We start from the raw sequence: 20,325 nt of genomic DNA on the forward strand, positions 1-20,325 counted from the left end.
ACCTCAACCTCCCAAAGTGCTGGGGTTACAGGTGTGAGCCATTGCACCCGGCACTGTTTTTTTTTGAGATGGAATCTCCCTGTGTTGCCCGGGCTGGAGTGCAGTGGTGCGATTTTGGTTCACTGCAACCTCCACTTCCCGGGTTCAAGAGATTCTCCTGCCTCAGCCTCCCAAATAGCTGGGACTACAGGCGTGTGCCACCACACCCGGCTAATTTTTGTGTTTTTAGTAGAGACGGAGTTTCACCATGTTGGTTGGCCCAGATGATCTCGATCTCCTGACCCTGTGATCCGCTCCGCCTTGGCCTCTCAAAGTGCTGGGATTAGGGATGTGAATTGCCGTGCCAGGCTCTGCAGATTCTTGATTGTTGATTTAATAGAGTAGGTTAGCCAGTGAAAGTTAAAGAAGTAAATTGGTTAAGAAACATCATGTCTTAAAGCAACAGTGTGTGTGTAGTTCCTCCTTGTGGGACCAGAGGCTGCATCCTCCTTCAGAGCTGGCAGGAGCAGAGTGGGTTTCGCTGAACGTTTTACTGCCCGGAGAAGTAACAGGGCTGAACCACGTAAGCCATAGGGGAACTTAGGGAACGAATCTCTGCTGCTGGTTTTCTCTCCACCTTCTAATCCGTAGTGATACCATCTAATTAGTGTGGTCAGCCGGCAATACTGTATTTGTTTGGTAGAGGAATGGATGGGAGCTTGGAGCCAGAGGGTAAAGTTACACTAACCACTGTGTAGTCAAAGGTCTTTCTCTCTTGGGAGATATGTGGGAGGGCTTTTACTGTTCCCTGTGTGGGTGACAGAATGGTGGAAGGATGGCTTTCTATTGTTCCCATGTGAAGTTGGTTCAGGGCAGGGACAGCGTGTTTGTCCTTGGAGCCCCATGGTCTTGCCCAACGCCTGGCACAGGAATGCATTGAATGAAAGAGGTAACTGACGTTCCCTGAGCACAGACCGTGTCTAGGAACACACGACAGACTCTGTCAGCTAGTGGTCAAGTGGCATGGAGTCTCTGCCTCAGAGTCACCTGTTGTTTTTATTTAGTTTAGGCTATTTCAGAGCTTTTCCCCCCATCTCTAGAAGGGTCTTAGGGCATGAATCTGAGAGCCAGTTCCCAGACAAGGTCTTAGCCCAGCAGGCTAGTGGTTAGCTGTAGAAGAGTCTTAGGGCGTGAATCTGGGAACCAGTTCCCAGACGAGGTCTTGGCCCAGCCTGGCTAGTGGTTAGCTCTAGTGGAGGCCAGTAGGTGCTAAGGCGACACCATCTCTTTCTCCCTCTCCAGACCCGTCCCACCACCGTGACTTGCCTATCCCCAGCATCCTCATCACTGACCACCTGTTTTTACTTGCAGGACCCATTCCAACAATCTCTTAAAACATGGTGGATTACTATGAAGTTCTAGGCGTGCAGAGACATGCCTCACCCGAGGATATTAAAAAGGCGTAAGTAATTTTATTTCTGAGATAATGCATCTGCACAGTGGTACATTGGTAATTGAGTAGTGTAACTTTTTCTATTGCCTATGAAAACTACTTTTAGTGTAGTATACCAGTCTTTGAATGCCATGTAGTTTAATTTGACAGAGCAGTTAACAAGGAGCATTTGCAGTCTAGGTCTGGGCTTTGCTCTTTGTTAGTCACTTGGTTTATATCTGAAGTTGTTGAAAAAGTTACCGAGGATGTGAAATAATCCCAAACATCTTTTACTTTGGACTTTGAAAATGGAGCTGACTTGGCACTCTTGAGTGCCCTTTTGCAAGGCAGGGGCCCAGAGTAGGTAGCACTCGGATTTTCCTGGTGTGGTTGTTGGGCTCCAGCCTCTGCCATTGGAGTCCCTTCTGATTCATATGAAAGTTTGAGAACTGCACCACTGCCTGTTGCACCTGCATCTGTGTGACCAGGGCCTGGCCAATGTGAGGAGGGCAGTTCCAGCCGTAGAAGGCTCTCACGGTAACCTCAGTCTGTTTAATTAATGAAATGCTAACTGTGAATGTAGAGTGTACAGCAAAGACATCATGAGACAGATTGTTAGATATTCACATAGCTAGAGAGCAGTTAGCCTGGAATAGTTAGTATAATAATAAAAAAAATAACAATGCAAAAAAAAAGAAAAAGTCTGACCTAATAAAAACCACAACACAGGACTCTATGGGCTGTTTTCCAGTCAGGACAACCCACATCTCTCTTGGCGTGTACTCTCAATAAACTCTCTGCTCTGTTAGCTTAAAAAAAAAAATTGTTAATAAATAATGAAGTTTATACTGCTAGACTTAGTGGGCCTGAAGATAGAATTAACTTTGTTTTTGGACCAAATAGTTCATTTTGATTAATTTTTAAATTTTAATAGAAAAATAGAGTCTCACTATGTTGCTCAGGCTGGTCTCAAACTCCTGGGCTCAAGCAATCCTCTCGCCTTGGCCTCCCAGATTGCTGCGATTATAGATGTGAGCCACTGTGCGTAGCTGAGATAGTTCATTTTAAAATGCTAAATTACAGCCAGGCAAGTGGCTCACACCTCTAATCCCAGTACCTCGAGAGGTCTACGTGGGAGGGTCAGTCTCAAGCCCAGGGGTTTGAGACGAGCCTGGGCAACGAAATGAGATACTGTCTTGACCAAAAAAAAAAAAGGGTGTGGTGGCATATGCCTGTAATCCCAGCTGCTCCAGAGGCTGAGGCAGGACAGTTGCTTGAACCCAGGAGGTTGAGGCTGCAGTGAGCCATGTTCGCGCCACTGCACTCCAGCTTGGGCAACTGAGCCGAGACCCTGTCTCTCAAAAAAAAAAAAAAAAAAAAAAAAAGGCCAAGTCAGGATGATTACTGTTGGGCAGAGCTGACGTTGCCTGCAGATTATTTGAAACCTCTGCCAAGGAACCTAGTAGAAGCAGCCCACTGAGGAGAGGTCAGGCAGGCCCTGATATTGTCACCAATGGAGTGAGGTTTCCCACACTGAGGAAGCCTATGCTGTACACTTGAGGCACACACTGTTCTTATCAATAGTGTTAACAGCTTGACAGATTATAGAATGAAGACAAATACTTTGCTCTTCTTGAATAAGTTAATGGATGTATTAGTCTGTGTGTACACTGCTGATAAAAGACTTACCCAAGACTGGGAAGAAAAGGAGGTTTAATTTGACTTAACAGTTCCACATGGCTGGGGAGGTCTTATAAACATGGTAGAGGGCAAAAGGCACTTACATGGTGGCAGCAGGAGAACGCGGAAGAAGCAAAAGCGGAAACCCCTTATAAAGCCATCAGGTCTTGTGAGGCTTATTCACTGTCACGAGAATAGCACGGGAAAGACCAGTCCCCCTGATTCAGTTACCTCCCCTGGGTCCCTCCCACAACACCTGGGAGTTCTGGGAGATAAAACTCAAGTTGAGATTTGAGTGGGGACACAGCCAGACCTTATCAGTGGATAAGCATAATATGTGTACAGTACTTTCAGTAATGATGGAACTTACATACCTTTATGATAGAGGTCATTAGAGAGTAGATTGGTTTTAGTTATTTGTGAGAACATACAAGTTGCTGAGTGTCTCTAGCATGATGTTGAAGTAGGAATTTAGAACAGGCTATTAACCTTTAAAAGCAGTGAGATTTCCTGCACTCCTGAGGGTACAGTTGTATAAATGCTGACTTTTAAAAATGAGCAGAATGATAGCTATGGGGTACATGCTGTTAGAACAGTCTACCTTGTGTACCCTTGGCTTTGTGTCTGTTGACAGTTTTTGTTTGAGGACTTAAAGGTCTGTGGCTGCCACCTATTCCGCATCTCTCCTGAGATACCAGACTCTTCCTGTGTTTGAATCACACACCATGGGCCTTCCTTCCTTGGTGCTGAAGTACTGGTGTGCAGGTCCAGCAGATCTGAAGGTCAACATTCAAAGTCATTTGGCACTGTTTACACTTGCATGTCATATGTTGTATTACACCTTGATTTTTAAAGATTTTAGTAGGTGTATGACTGGGGCATACACAGTTGAATCTTGTCCTGCATTCTCATCTGTTACCAAGTTTTCATATGAACACTAGATGGTAGGTAGTACTGCACACTAATCATTTTTTCTCTTTTGTCTTTTGTATGGTCTGTTATTTTTAAGGATTTCTGGCACATTTAGGGTTATTTGATCCACTGCTACATGTTTATTTAGGTCCACAGTGACATAAATTACTGTTTAGTATTCTGGACTCCAGCTTTAATCAGATTTTAGTATGGTTAAGCCAAGGTTTTGTTGAACATGTTGCAAGTTAAATTGAGCCACGACAGCTTTACAGTAATAACTTGCCAAGTGTTAAAAGCACTGTCAGATTTGTATACTAGTCTGAGATTTTGAGGGGTATACTGCTTCTCTTTTTTAACATTATCCTCCTTTTGAATATATGCTGCTTAGGTTTTGCTGATTAGAGAATTTTTTTGTATTCATTCACGTATTCATGTTGAGCCGGAGGCTCGCTGTGTCACCCAGCCTGGAGTTCAGTGGCATGATGTTGGCTCACTGCAACCTCTGCCTTCTGGGTTCAAGCAATTCTGCATCAGCCTCCTGAGTAGCTGGGATTACAGACGCACACCTTCATGCCCGGCTTTTTGGATTTTTAGTAGAGATGGGGTTTTGCCATGTTGGCCAGGTTGGTCTCGAACTCCTGACCAGGTGATCCACCCGCCTCGGCCTGCCAGAGTGCTGGGATTACAGGTGTGAGCCACTGCACCTGGGCTTTTTTTTTCGTATTTAAATAGCATGCAATTATTTGGTCAGTTGAAACTCTGCAACAGAATGTGACCTTGGTCCTAGAATCTTTGTGGAAGTCAGTGTTTTTTTTTTCACTGGGTGAACCAAAGACTTTATTTTTCAAAAGCAGGTAACACCAAAGTACTACGTGGTATCCATATTCGTTGCAAAAATGGTAATTACTGGAATTTTCCAAACGTCAAATGACGTAAGGGGGATCAACGGTTACCACTATCATTTTCAACCAATATACAGATGTTCGCTCAAGGTCTAGGCTTTATTTCTACATAGTAGTATTCACATGAGTTCCGTAGGCTGAATTATTGTCAAAACGAGGACTCTTGAAGGTCGAACCCAGCTTAGTCTTGACTTCAAAGATGACACAGCAGCCAACCTAGAATCCTGGCTTGCTGCTTGAGTCCTGGAAGTCATGTCTTCTGATGTTTTACAACAAGCCGTGTCTCTGAAAACTAAAAGCAGACTTCAGATTCCTCTGAAACAGCGCTGGGTCCTAAGTGTTCCGCACTGTGGTACCCAGAGATGCTCAAAATGTGCTTTCCCTTATCTTTCAAAACCCACCACCAGGAACCCAAGAGGGCCCCACTTGGAGAGTTCCAAGATGAAGGTGTTTAAGAACCACGTTAACCCCAAGTAAAGGCAGCGGATGAAATTATCCATTTCTTTTCCTTATTTTTTTTTAAGTGAGACTACCTTGGCAAATGGGAAAATGACACCAATCATATGATTAGAGAAAATTGTTTTATAAATCCTCCTCTTGAAATTATGTTCAGGCCCCACACGGTAGCTTATGCCTGCAATCCCAGCACTTCGGGAGGCCAAGGCAGAAGGATCACTTGAGCCCAGGAGTTCGAGACCAGCTTGGGCAACATAGTAAGACCCCGTGTCTGTTTTTTTTTTTTTTTTTTTTTAAAGAAAGAAATTCTGTTCAAAAGTATTTCAGACCAAAAGGAGGTCATAAAAACTGTTCATATGATTACTCTATGAGAAAAACATCCCTGTATGGAAAGGGGCACTGAGGATCTGGCACAGAGAAACAAGGGCAGACAGGGCAGTGATAAAATCCAGCCCTAGTTTTCTAGCATGCATTTATGACCTCATGGATATGTCTGTACTGGGTGTTAATAGCCCCTCTTTGTACTTAAAAAAAAATTAGGAAATTAAAGTGAATCTGTGTGCTAATGAAGTCTGAAGTTACAGAATCTAAAAGCCAAGCCTGTAAAGTCTGTAAGGCAAGATCTTTATCATCAAGGATGGGAAGGAAGTCAGTGTTTTAACTCTGTTTAGATCTTGAATATAGCACAGAGGGTGTTTGAAAGATCCTGAGATCCTGGCCTGTTTGGTGGCAGGCGACTCACCTTTGGCACACAGATGAGCTCAGTAGTGGACTGGCTGAGGAAGTAGGGTCCTGGGAATCAGAACATGGAAGGATATGGATGGTGATGTTCGATCTTACTGCTCAGTGACCCAGGCCTTTTTCTCCCTTTTTAAAAATTTTTTGAGACGGAGTTTCGCTCTTGTTGCCCAGGCTGGAGTGCAGTGGGGTGATCTCAGCTCACCACAACCTCTGCCTCTTGGGTTCCAGTGATTCTCCTGCCGCAGCCTCCTGAGTAGCTGCGATTACGGGTATGCACCCCCATGCCTGGCTAATTTTGTATTTTAAGTGGAGTCGGGGTTTCTCCATGTTGGCCAGGCTGGTCTTGAACTCCTGACCTCAGGTGATACGCCCACCTCAGCCTCCCAAAGTGCTGGGATTACAGGCGTGAGCCACCACATCTGGCGTTTTCCCCTTTACTTCCTGTCACTGTCAGTCCATGTTGTGGACACTGTGATCTTCATTTTTCTCTCTCCAGAGGTTTGTTTGTATTATGCTATCAGGATTTTGTTTAGAAAACTTACTTTAATGAGTATTTTTACACTTAATTTTGAGACGGTCTTGTTCTGTCGCCCCGGCTGGGTTACAGTGGTGTGATCATAGCTTACTGTAGCCTTAAACTCCTGGCCTCAAGCCGTTGCCACCCCTTAGCCTCTGGAGTAGCTGGGTCTATCTGGCAACACACCACCTCACCTGGCTATCTGGATTTTAGAACTTTGTGTATTTCATTGTAGAGAAAAGGGAGGTTTTACAATTAAAACTGGTATTCATCTCACCAGTTGGCAGCTCTGAAGCCATTCTCGTGGTTAATGATGTTAGTTTCAAAAGCATAGTTGATTTCTGGGTTTAGAATGTGATCAGTATCCTTTATTCTTTTCAAGGTATCGGAAACTGGCACTGAAGTGGCATCCAGATAAAAATCCTGAGAATAAAGAAGAAGCAGAGAGAAAATTCAAACAAGTAGCGGAGGCATATGAAGTGCTGTCGGATGGTGAGTGACACCAAGCTGCTGAAGGACCCTGAGCGGGCATGCCGGAATGCGGAGTGGGTGTTGGGATCCTCCTCAGGGTAGCACAGTATGGACTCAAGTGACTTGTTTTTGATGCCAACTGAATTTTGGGCCCCCGAGAGGTTTTTACTTTTCTTGTGAAGATGTGAATTGATTGAGGTAACCGCGAGTGCTGTGGAGTACCAGGGCTTCTAGTAGTTACTCTTAGGACGGCTGTTCTAAAACAGGACTAGGAACCCGGGAGAGAGGAGGTTGCAGAACTCCGGTCACTGTGCATGTGGCGTGCCTGCCCCCGTTGTTGTGTGTGATCATTCTGACCTCGCTCACCCCCACTGGCTTAAACAATACCGTGCCAGTGGAGTCAGCTTTACTACTTGAGAGGACGTCATTAGTTCCCAAGAAGAGGGGATGGAACATACAGCTAAAATTTAGTTTGCAAATTTCAGGCCTGTCTTCCCCTCCTGGGTCTGGAGCAGAGGTGTTGTATGTTACTGGAAGTCAGATCCATTGGCTTAGTTCACAAATGGGTGAGGGATCAGAGGTCAGCTGTTGCCTAGATGCAGTTGGGGTTCCGTGGGGAAGTAAGAGGCTGTGCATGGGGCCTGGGGTGGGGGAACAGTGACAGAACTGGAAGGCCACACAATGCCCCTGTCTGCTGCAGTGCTGGGTGGCCTGTTGCGAGCAAAGGCCGAGGCATTTACAAAGTTAGGGATGGACTACCAGAACCCTGGAAGTGGGCACTTGGTTAGGTTAAGTGTATCTGCATATGGTCAGGTAATTGGCCCATATTTACAACAAATGTGGGTGTTTTTTTTTTTTTTAATTTTTTAAAGAAGGAACCCAGTTTGAGGCGGAGGTTGCAGTGAGCTGAGATTGCACCACTGTACTCCAGCCTGGGTGACAGTGCGAGACTCTGTCTCCAAAAACAAAACAAAACAAAAAACAAAACAGAAGGAACCCAGCGTAAGCTTGCCACCTTCAACAGCTACCAGCACACCACCAGCCTTGCTTTCTCTGGTGACACTGTGGCCCACCCCCTTTGTTTTAGAGGAAATCCCAGACATTTTACTTCAAAAATATGAAAAGACATAAAACACTGATACTTGAAATCATCTTGAAATGTGGCATTTAAGGTCTTGAACTGTTGAGCTTATTCATTGGAAAGTTTTTTTTTTTTTTTTTAAAGAGAGAGGGTCTTGTTAGGTTTCCCGGGGAGGCCTTGAACTCCTGGATTGAGGTGATCATCCTCTCAGGCTCCAAGCGCCACTGCGCCAGGCTCGTTCCCTTGGACTTGTGTGCCGGAGTGACAGGAGGGCACAGGCCTCAGTGTTGCCATCTTGTTCTTCGGTTGTTGTTGTTCGTGTGCTAATTCAGTATTGCCAGATTCAGGGTTTTAGGGACTAGTATCATCATTAGGAAAAGTGAGGACCAAAATGAAGCTTCATACTTGATAGAGCAGCTTTAAACTCTCACACTGAGGAGTCGCTTGGTTCTTTCGGGAGGTGCGGGGTGTGTGCTTCATATCCTTTTAGGCAGCCCTAAGTGCAAGCTGGAGTTATCTTCAAAACATGGTCATTGTTCTTGCCATGGCATCGGCTACCTGAACCTGCTTGTAAGTGGTTTGCTTATAAGCCTGTTTTCCCATTTTGTGGAATGTGAGATTTTCTTTTACTTTTTACAAATTGAGAAGGAGTCTCACTCTGTTGCCCAGGCTGGAATGTAGTGGCATGATCACAGCTTGCTGCAGTCTTGACCTCCCAGGCTCAAGCGATTCTTCCATCTCGGTTTTTCGAGTAGCTGGGACCACGCACGGGTGGGTGCCCCTGTGCCCAGCTAACTTTTTTGTATTGTGTTTAAAGGTGGGATTTTGCCGTGTTGCCCAGACTGGTCTTGAACTCCTGGGTTTTAAGTAATCCACCTGCCTTGCCTGCGCAAAGTGTTGGGATTACAGGCGTTAGCCACTGCGTCCAGCCCATGAGATTTTTTTGAGGAGCACAGATGGTGTCATGTCAGAAGTACCAATGCTTCTAGTGTCATTCTTTTTGTTCTGGGGTATAAGTAGTGTTTGGAATGTTAAGTGGGAAGGCTCAGGGGGAGAGTGGCACGCTAGCCCCAGGCCTTGCATCCAGGTGGTCCCTTTTCAGGGTGAATGAGCCTGCAGGGTGTTAGGTTGGCGCCTTTCTGGCACATCTACTTTCTACCACTTGCCTAGGCCCTGGCATGTTTGTTTTTGTGCTGCAGATTTTTGTAGTAAGATGGTGCACTTCTGTGGTTGGAATAATTTTGTACTTGGTCATGTGATTTTAATGTAGCATGCCTGGGCTCTGTGGGCAGTAGAGTGAAAGAAATGATCTAATAGAATAAAAAAAAAAAATTTTTTTTTTTTTTTTTTTTTTTTTGAGATGGAGTTTCGCTCTTGTTGCCCAGGCTTGAGTGCAGTAGTGCAATCTCGGCTCAGTGCAACCTCTGCCTCCTGGGTTCAAGCGATTCTCCTGCCTCAGCCCCCTGAGTAGCTGGGATTACAGGCATACGCCACCATGCCCGGCTAATTTTGTATTTTTAGTAGAGATGGGGTTTCTCCATGTTGGCCAGGCTGGTCTCGAACTCCTGACCTCAGGTGATCTGCCCACCTTGGCCTCCCAAAGTGCTGGGATTACAGGTGTGAGCCACCGTGCCCAGCCGTAAATACTTACATACTTAATGTCTTTTTTGAATTGTTTTTCAGCAGAGAGGTACAGAAAGTTTTCCCTCTTGCTTCCTTTTGTTTTAAAGAAAGGATGGCCATACTCCTTGAAATTTAATTGTAAAACACTGAAAACTGATTTACAACTTGGGAAATACCTTTTCTTTTGAATTAAGGGTTTAAAAGGAACTTGGCCTTACTGACCTTTCTTTAAATTTTTAGCTAAGAAACGGGACATCTATGACAAATATGGCAAAGAAGGATTAAATGGTGGAGGAGGAGGTAAGTACATGAGTTTTTTCTTTGAAGACAAATGGTCTTGGCAAGTAAGTTGAGTTTGTAAATCACGAGTCTCTTGGTCAGAGTCTATTTTGTATCAGTAAATAGAGATGCAACCTAGAAAGCATACTAAATTGGGGAGAGGACAGAGAAATTGATAGCATTTAAAAATCTTTTGTGAGACTAGAAGTATATGTTGATGTACTTCTTATAGGTAGGATACAATTTGTAACCATACTGCAATATATTGTGAACATACACCCTTAGATCAGCACTTGACGTTGTCAAAATTATCTTAAGGGTTTGAAGAGCAGATTTTCCTGAAAAGCTAAAATAATGACCTTGTAGGGCCTATACTTTGTCTCCAAAAGTTCCCATGGTCACTGGGCTGTGACCAGCCTCCCTTGGAATGTTGGGAAATTATTGCTCCAGACCCACTGAGGCCACATGGCAGCTTCTGTGGCTCCAGGAGGCCAGTCGTTGAAGTGGATGCAAATACTCTTGGTTGGTAAACCTTCATAACAAATCATAAAAATGGTGTGTAATGTTACATGCCGATCATGGGTTTAGAGATGTCGAAAAGTAGTCTCAATATCTGCACTCATGTGTCGTCAGTGCTGGGCACACTCACTTTCAGTCAGTACAGGACTCATGTTTTGAATTACAGAGAACTTCAGGTTTATGAAATGTTTTTTTTTTTATTAGATCATGATTTGTATAATGTTCTGTCAACAAAGAATTCTTTGCCTACAAAACACCAAAATTTATAAACTAAAAGCTGTGTTGTATTTGTGCAGGTGGAAGTCATTTTGACAGTCCATTTGAATTTGGCTTCACATTCCGTAACCCAGATGATGTCTTCAGGGAATTTTTTGGTGGAAGGGACCCATTTTCATTTGAATTCTTTGGTAAGTTAATCATGTGGGTTGACTTGGTGTGTGTCCATGACCCAAGTGAGGGTGAGGGCTTAGTATGACCTTTCTGTTGAATTAACATTGTGTTTTAGGCTGGGCGCGGTAGCTCGTGCTTATAATCCTAGCACTTTGGGAGGCCGAGGCGGGCAGATCACCTGAGGTCAGGAGTTCAAGGCCAGCCTGACCAACTTGGAGAAACTGCATCTCTACTAAAAATATGAAAGTAGCCGGGCGTGGTGGCGCATGCCTGTAATCCCAGCTACTTGGGAAGCTGAGACAGGAGACACACTTGAACCTGGGAAGCAGAGGTTGCGGTGAACTGAGGTCACGCCATTGCATTGTCGCCTGGGCAACAAGAGCGAAACTCCTGTCTCAAAAAAACAAAACAAAAAACATTGTATTTTGTCGTGAAACTTTGTGTTTAAGGCAGCATTGGACTAGCCTGGGCAACATGGTGAAACCCTGTCTCAACAACAACAAAAAAACCCACAAAAAATTAGCTCAGTGTGGTGGTGTGTGCCTGTGGTCCCAGCAACTTGGGAGACTGAGGTGGGAGGATTGTTTGAACCTGCAAGGTCGAGATTGGGCCACTGCACTCCAGTCTGGGTGACAGAGCAAGACCCTGTCTGAAAAAAAAAAGCAGCACAGGGGCTGTAAAATCTTTTCTCTTCTTCGTCTTTGAAAATTTGTTTTGAAGTTACAACTTGAAAAATTAAAATAATAAAGGGTTTAATGTATTTTTTTTCTTTGTTATGTACGGCCCTAGTTAACTTGCTTTTGCCCTCAGATGAGACAGTGGTAAGGGCATGGGTGCTGGTGTCTTGGAAATGTTGTTTCCCATTGAACAACCAATTTGTGTGTGAATTTGCCACATCATATTCCTGTTAAAATCATTAAGCATCATAGTACTATTTGCAAGACCTTTCGTCTGTGAACATTGTGTGTGAGGACCGTTGTTGAGAGTTTGCTGAAAGGCACCTCTGGAGCAAGACTGCGGAGGCCTTTGCTGAGGAGAGAATAGTTTTGTTAAGGGAGACAGTGCTGTTATAGTTGCTGTGTGATTGTAGGAAAATGGATTTCTCATCGACAGCATTTCAGTCCTGATGCCTGGTCCTAGGCTTTGGTGTGTGTCTTGGGCACAGTTTGGGTCAGGCACTTTTGTTAGTTGTCTCCTGTTAGTCTTCTCACCCACCAACCACTGGGACTTCCTGTGTGATGCGGTGGGTGACCTGAGAGGTCAGGATTAAACGTGTACTACTGTAGCTGTTTTTGTCTTTTGACTTATTGAGAGGGAAACACATTGTATGTTTACTTCCTTCATTGCCTGGAGCATGGGTGAAGAAACTGACCACCACCTGCAACCCCCAGGAGGGAAAGAGAAGAGCAGTTGTGTCTGCAGATAGTATAGGGGAGACACGTGGAGCCCCTGCCTGCCGCAGACTGTGAAGATTGTGCTTCTTTATAGAAGCATAGTCACTCATATCTGGTAGGTCTTGGGCCTTTTGCATGGTGCAGTTCTTCAGTGTATCTCAAATGGGGATTCAAAGAGGTTGTCCTTACACCTTATTATGGGCTGGGTGGCTTGAAGAGAGCCCCTTTCTGAGGGAAGAAGGACAGTCAGTGGCCTCAAGCATTTTCAGGGAAACTGTAGCTAAGCGGGGGATTTCAGATTAGGGGACCGGGAGACTGGTCTGCTCATTTTTGAAGTGCATTTGCTGTAATCGCTGCTGCCATCAGCAGAAACAGAGCTCAAGAAAGAACCATGTTTACGTCCTTCCCTCACCGACCCTCACAGGCACGAAATCTTCCTCTAAGAGACCGTCTCTGTCTTAAAAATGGCCTTTGCGTCTTGCTGTAGCCTTCAGCAAACTGCATTTGTTGCTTTGCCGGACAGGGCAGTGTTGGGGTTGAAGTCCTGTGTTCTGATCCTTGATTCTCATGGTGACCAAGCGAGGAGGAAGTCCCACTCTTCCAACACCGTGGCTTCTATTCTAGGGCATGTGAGGTGAAAAAGGCTGTTCTTTCAGTGTCTGAGACCGGACGTCTTTTTTTTTTTTTTTTTTTTTTTTTTTGAGACGGAGTCTCGCTCTGTCGCCCAGGCTGGAGTGCAGTGGCGCGATCTCGGCTCACTGCAAGCTCCGCCTCCCGGGTTCACGCCATTCTCCTGCCTCAGCCTCCCAAGTAGCTGGGACTACAGGCGCCCACAACCGCGCCCGGCTAATTTTTTGTATTTTTAGTAGAGACGGGGTTTCACCGTGGTCTCGATCTCCTGACCTTGTGATCCGCCCGCCTCGGCCTCCGAAGTGCTGGGATTACAGGCGTGAGCCACCGCGCCTGGCACCGGACGTCTTAAACAGGCACTTTCTTAACATTATCATTCAACAGGCCCTTTCTTTCTTTTTTTTTTTTTTTTTGAGATGGAGTCTCACTCTGTCCCCCTTGCTGGAGTGCAGTGGCCGGATCTCAGCTCACTGCAAGCTCCGCCTCCCGGGTTCAGGCCATTCTCCTGCCTCAGCCTCCCGAGTAGCTGGGACTACAGGCGCCCGCCACCTCGCCCGGCTAGTTTTTTTGTATTTTTTAGTAGAGACGGGGTTTCACTGTGTTAGCCAGGATGGTCTCGATCTCCTGACCTCGTGATCCACCCGTCTCGGCCTCCCAAAGTGCTGGGATTACAGGCTTGAGCCACCGCGCCCGGCTCAACAGGCCCTTTCTTAACATTATTATTATTTTTAATTCAAAGGGGAAAGTCCCTTAGTGACTGAATTGTAGCCAATTTTTGTTTTCCTTGGGGAAAATAATCTGATACACCAAGTCATAGAGCAATTACTCGTAAAAGTGTAGAGATTTTTTTTTTTTTTTTTGAGACGGAGTCTCGCTCTGTCACCCAGGCTGGAGTGCAGTGACCGGATCTCAGCTCACTGCAAGCTCCGCTTCCCGGGTTTACACCAGTCTCCTGCCTCAGCCTCCCGAGTAGCTGGGACTACAGGCGCCCGCCACCTCGCCCGGTTAGTTTTTTGTATTTTAGTAGAGACGGGGTTTCACCATGTTAGCCAGGATGATCTCGATCTCCTGACCTCGTGATCTGCCCATCTTGGCCTCCCAAAGGGCTGGGATTACAGGCTTGAGCCACCGCGCCCGGCCAGGTATAGAGATTTAATTAGATATGAGTGAATATGGGAGTTTTTACCTCTAGTCAAGGAGAGAGGTGCTAGTCTTACTGAAACGCTGCACTGTTAAATGCTCCATTTTGCATACAGACCTGCTTTGAGACTAGGTACCCTGTGTTTCCCATGATGAGTGTGGCAGTGGTACTTGTTCATTCCGTTCTTGCAGGTGTTCTAGATGACTTCCATTTTCAGGCTCTCAGGATTTACACACAGGAGAAGCTGCTACTCCGTGGCTACTGTATGTATGTAGTCACTGTGCAACCTGCTGGCGGCGTGTTTAGTGTAGATGGGCGTGGATGCAGAGCGAGAGCGATTTCTGCCTATTAATGATGTCTTTCAGGGGTCAACACCGTGGTCTATGGCCTGTTACGAACTGGCCTGTTAGGAACAGGAGGTGAGCGGCGGGCAGGTGGGCAAGCATTACTGCCTGAGCCCCACCTCCTGTCAGATCAGTGGCAGCATTGGAGTCTCATGAGGGCACGAACCCTGTTGTGAACTGCACATGCGAGGGACGTAGGTTGCGCGTTCCTTATCAGAATCCAGTATCTGAAACCATCCCACCTCCCGCTCTGTGGACGAATTGTCTTCCGTGAAACCAGTCCCTGGTGCCAAAAAGGTTGGGGACTGCTGTTGATAAACCATATTTACTAGACCTGGTGTATTTTTCATGTGACAAAAAAGTAGTTTAAAATCTGCTGTAAGATATTTCTGAGCTGCACTTTACATTTATCAGAATGTAGAACCCCTGCCGTACTTCAGACCTCCCTCATGATAGGTGGGGAAGGGTGAAGTGGGTGCCGGGTGTTGGACACATGGTATGCAGGTCTGTGCCTGAGCACCAGGCAGTTGCTCATTGTCACGCTGTGGCCAAGGAGACTTGGGCCTGGGGCCTGTGGGTGTGGAACCCGTCCTTCACAGCAGAAGCCCTCCAGGAGAGGCCGTGGAAGCGGATTCAGACACCAGCCTGGAAAGGAATGCTGCCTCTGAATCGGAGGGTACAATCAAAACTGCTGAGGCTAGGTGACTGTTGAAATTTCCAGAATATGGAGCACGTGAAAATGAGCTCTTGTCAAAATGTTAATCAGGAAAGTTAATTAATAGGCAGTGGACCTGTTTGAATTAGGATGATCTCTTTATGTTATTCTTGGAGGACCCTGTTGCTCAGTGAAGTGATGCTCTAAGTTAGGAAAGAAAGGGTACCTGATAATAGTGCCTTTTGATCCCGTTAGTCATAGCAGGCATTACCATCTGGGAAAAGCCTGTGGGTTTAACTTCACAGTTTTATTTATATTCTTGGAAAGCCAAAGCTAACCTTTAGGGTTTCCAGAGAGGCCTTTTATTTTAGCAGTGCAGCAAGTTCTTCCTTTGTAAAGCATCACTCTGGTACGAATGATGCTCCATAGCAGTAGAGGGGAGTCCTGTGGTATGGAGCACCAAGGGAAGCAGACTTTTTGGAGGAAAAATGAGTGCATTGAGGATAGTAACCTGACTTTCTGACGTGTGATTAAATGATGGTGGTGAGTCAGTCATTTTACTCTCCCAGGGTGTGAGGAAGTGGCCAGTGAGGACTTGGAGCCTAGTGAGGAGTTAGTGGAGCTGCCCGGGATGGAGGAGGCCACAGAGGACAGCCCCAGTGAAGAGAACAGTGAGGCCTTGGATGTGATGATATCCAGTGAGGACCCGGCACTCCAGTGAGGGTGAGGCCTGCATAGGATATAACTGGGGCCTGGGTGAGTCCCTCAGCGAGGAGCTGGAGCTCATATCCAGCAAGGACGGGGCCAGCCCTAGGGGCACAGAGGAGCTCAATGAGGAGTGCGAGGAGCTGCTGAGTGAGGAGGAGCACAGTGGTCCAGAGCTGGGGCGCTGCCGGCACCACCATAAAGTGTCAAGGAGCTGTCCTGGCTGGACTGACTTACAGGGTATCTAGAATAAAATGGTTTCCTCTAATGCCTTGATACTGTCCTTGGTCAGATGACCTCAGCTGCCTCAGAGATAGAACTGAAGAAACAAAAGAGGGAGGTGGCAGTCCTGAAGCACTGGCCAGGCATCACTAGAAGCCAGAGCACAGACCCTGAAGGCAGCCTTTGGTCTCTGAGTTTGATCTGTATCACAAACCCGGGGCTTAAACAACCAAAACATATCATCTCCTAGTCCTGGAGGCTGGCGGTGTGAGACCCAGGTGCTGCAGGGCTGGTTGCCTCTGAGGTTGAGGTGTGTCCTGTCCAGCTCTGAGGTGTGTCTTGTCCCGCTTCAGGCCCCTTCCCAGCTGTTCTTCTCTGCGTTTGCAGATGGGTGGCCCGTCCTGGCCCGTCCGATCTTCACATCATCATCTTTTTTTTTTTTTTTTTTTTGAGACAGAGTCTTGCTCTGTCGCCCAGGCTGGGGTGCAGTGGCTGGATCTCAGCTCACTGCAAGCTCCGCCTCCCGGGTTTAGACCATTCTCCTGCCTCAGCCTCCCGAGTAGCTGGGACTACAGGCGCCCGCCACCTCGCCCGGCTAGTTTTTTGTATTTTTTTAGTAGACACGGGGTTTCACCGTGTTAGCCAGGATGGTCTCGATCTCCTGACCTCGTGATCCGCCCGTCTCGGCCTCCCAAAGTGCTGGGATTACAGGCTTGAGCCACCGCGCCCGGCCTCACATCATCTTCTTTGAGTCTGTCTCTGTGTCCATTGGATTCAATGTTTTAGAGACAGGGGTCTCACTATGTTGCCTAGGCTGGCCTCGAACCGCTAGGCTCAAGCAGTCTTCCTTCCTCAGTCTCCCAAGTACTGACTACGGGCATGAACCACTGTGCCCAGCCACAAGTTCCCCCTTTTCATAAGAACATCATTTATATTGGATTAGTGCCCACTGTAATGATTTCATCTTAACTTGATAATCTATACAGAGCCTATTCTAAGTAAGGTCACATTCACAGGTACCGGGGATTGGGATATCTTTTTTGGGGGGCATGATTCAACCTTTAACATCGTATTTCTAGCGGGTAGATTTTTGTGCTAGTCTTTGAAATTCACAGCCAAGCAGCAAATTTTGAAAGGTGAAAGGAGGAACCTGTAAAGTTAGACATGTGCCCCCACCCCCAGCTCCGAGACAGAGTTTTGCTCTGTCACCGAGGCTGGAGTGCAGTGGCACGGTCTCAGCTCACTGCAGCCTCTGCCTCCCAGGTTCAAGCGATTCCCTTGCCTCAGCCTGCCAAGTAACTGGGATTACAGGTGCCCACCACCACACCTGGCTAATTTTTGTATTTTTAGTAGAGATGGAGTTTCACCATGTTGGCCAGGCTGGTCTCGAACTTCTGACCTCAGGTGATCTGCCCACCTCGGTCTCCCAAAGTGCTGGGATTACAGGTGTGAGCCACCATGCCTGGCCAGAGTTAGACATGTTAATGAGAGCTAGAAGTTAGGGGTCAAGTACAGGCATGGGAGTGGCACAGCAGATTGGATCAGTGTGTGCTGGTGACCTGGACCCACTGTCATTGCACAGCACTACAGCAGTTTGTTTGTAATGAGTGTTCTTTGATTACTTAAGGACAGAGTTCATACGCATGCACACCTACACACAGGTCACTTAGAAGACGTTAAGGAGTCCTTTAAAATACGCATAAAAATCACATATTAAGCTGGGCGTGGTGGTGCACCCCTGTAATGCCAGCTGCTGGGGAGGCTGAGGTAGCAGATTCCTTGAGCCCAGGTGTTCAAGTCCAAGCTGGGAAAAATAATGAGATGCCGTCTCTAAAAATTTAAGAAAAAAAGATTAAAAAACGAAACCGTGATGTACGAGACTGGTTTCTGGCTAAAGTTGTTGGAACTATCCTTGTGTGTGATTTCACATGGCCATGAAGCAGCGGGCAGTCCCACACGCTCTTCCCCTCATCTGGTGAGTTTCTTGGAGACGATGCCAAACCCATATATGGTTGTGTGCATATTTGAGAACTCCTCATGTCGAGAAAGAGCTGGTTTTTGGAAGTATCTCTTTTTTTTTGAGATGGAGCCTCACTCTGTTGCCCAGGCTGCAGTGCAGTGGTGCGATCTTGGCTCACTGCAAGCTCCATCTCTCGGGTTCAAGTGATTCTCCTGCGTCAGCCTCCCAAGTAGCTGGGATTACAGACATGCGCCACCATACCTGGCTACTTTTATATTTTTAGTAGAGACAGGGTTTCTCCATGTTGATCAGGCTGGTCTTGAACTCCTGATCTCAGGTGATCTACCCACCTCAGCCACCCAACGTGCTGGGATTACAGGCGTGAGCCACCGTGTCAGGCCCTTCATTTCTACTTAAAATTATTCTGGCTAGTGAGGATGGTGCCATGTTAGTGATCTGCAGCTTCTTCTGTGCTGTTTTTCAGTACACACTTGGTAATTTTAGGACCTTTGTTTCCTCTGATCTCCTTCCTTAAATAGGGAGAGGAAATGGTTCCCTGAAACGGTCATTTTGAGAATTTTCTCTGCTGTGAGAACTGAGGCTCTGGCTACCCCCCTAGAAGACTTGAGCCATGCCATAGGAGTTTGTGTGCAGTGTTTCTTTGGTGGTTCCTCCCCTGCATTTTGTGGTGTTGGTCTCCCTCGCAGGTCTTTGTATAGTGTTTGGTTCACATTGTTGGCATGACAGTCAGCTGAGCAAGACGTTGCGTGAGTCCTTTGTCGGTTTGTGGGTTTTCGCATCATCTGTTTCCAGTGGGATTTTGGTCCCTGGTGAACTTGCGGACAACTCCAGAGATTGAGATAGTTGCCGTGTCTGTAGTGCTCCCAGGAGGAGATGTTCTGGGACTGTAGGTGCAAGAGGTAGGAAGAGTGGTTTAAACTTGAGGCTGCAGCAGAGCTGAGACTGTGTTGGGCTTTGACAGGTTTAGGGAATACCAGCGTTTATAGGAAGTATGATGGTGTAGGGGACAGTGAGGTGGAGTGTGTGACGGTGGAGGACAGATGAAGCGGCCGTCTGCGAGTAGGGCTCAGAAAAGAGCCCGGAGCCTGCTGCTGTTCCGGTGGTTTCTTCCCTGAGGAATGAGGACTGTGGTTGGGAGGAGGCCCGTTCCTCCTGACGCCAGGGTTCCTCGTCTCACGTTGGCCTTCTTGTATTTGAAATAGAATAATTTGATTCCAGTGTATTGTGGATTCTTTGACTTTGATAGATTTTTGTAACTTTTGGGAAACAGATTGCTCTAACCAGACCTAGGATGTAATTAGAAATTATACTTGTAATACAAAACGATTGTATGGGAAGCTGAAAATAGTGGTGTTCATTTAACAAATCTGGTGTGCCTGCTGTTTAGTGCCAGGCACTATTCTAGGTGCTGGTTCGGCAGTGGAGAGAAACACTGAAGCCCTGTTCTCAGAGTGTGCAGTTCAGGGCAGAGCTCTGGTCGTGTTCTTCATTTACTGCCATTGCATATTGTACTCCAGATTCCTAACAGTTATGTTATTTGCTGCTTCAGAAAATGTGAGTGACGCCATCAAAACACGCAAGTTGTAGTAAATGAGTGCCTGGTTTTGAGAGGAGTTGGGAGACCAGAGGAGTCTGTGTCTTTCATGCTTGGCTTTTGAATCTCAAGCGTTTCTCACTTTTGAGGGTGGCTGTTTAGGTTTTAGCTTTGGAACTTCAGGAGAGAGTGATATTGTCCTTTGTTTGAAATAGCCATGATGCTTTTTCAATTTTGTTTTGCTGTCATCTTTTTGTTCCAGCTTTTCTGTGCACTTGGGGAGTTGACAGTGAAATCATGACAGCAGGCCTCTCCTGGGCCGTGGGGTGGGGGTGTGCTGAGGAAGGGCGAGCTTAGTTCTGCCCTGCACTGTGCTGCTGTGAGATGAAAGTGGTTGGTGGGAATCCCCTTCGCTTTGTTGTTTTTTGTTTTTGTTTTTTTTTTTTTTGAGGCAGAGTCTCGCTCTGTCGCCCAGGCTGGAGTGCAGTGGCCTGATCTCAGCTCACTGCAAGCTCCGCCTCCCGGGTTTAGGCCATTCTCCTGCCTCAGCCTCCGGAGTAGCTTGGACTACAGGCACCCGCCACCTCACCCGGCTAGTTTTTGTATTTCTTAGTAGAGATGGGGTTTCACCATGTTAGCCAGGATGGTCTCGATCTCCTGACCTCGTGATCCGCCCGTCTCGGCCTCCCAAAGTGCTGGGATTACAGGCTTGAGCCACCGCGCCCGGCCCGCTTTGT

At 46.7% G+C, this 20,325-nt stretch overlaps 1 protein-coding gene across 2 annotated transcripts in view; it reads left to right on the top strand.

Moving 5' to 3' along the window:
- DNAJB6 (DnaJ heat shock protein family (Hsp40) member B6) overlaps window positions 1-20,325 on the top strand; it is an 82,863-nt gene that overhangs the window by 20,640 nt on the left and 41,898 nt on the right. For both annotated transcript variants that reach the window (NM_001257911.1, XM_015135376.3), the window contains 4 exon segments: window positions 1,351-1,441; window positions 7,002-7,111; window positions 10,035-10,094; window positions 10,889-10,999. In NM_001257911.1, the coding sequence (NP_001244840.1) occupies window positions 1,377-1,441; window positions 7,002-7,111; window positions 10,035-10,094; window positions 10,889-10,999 (346 nt within the window). In that variant the 5' untranslated portion in view covers window positions 1,351-1,376.

The sequence above is a fragment of the Macaca mulatta genome, chromosome 3 (assembly GCF_049350105.2).
Source record: "Macaca mulatta isolate MMU2019108-1 chromosome 3, T2T-MMU8v2.0, whole genome shotgun sequence".
Classification (NCBI taxonomy): Eukaryota; Metazoa; Chordata; class Mammalia; order Primates; family Cercopithecidae; genus Macaca; species Macaca mulatta.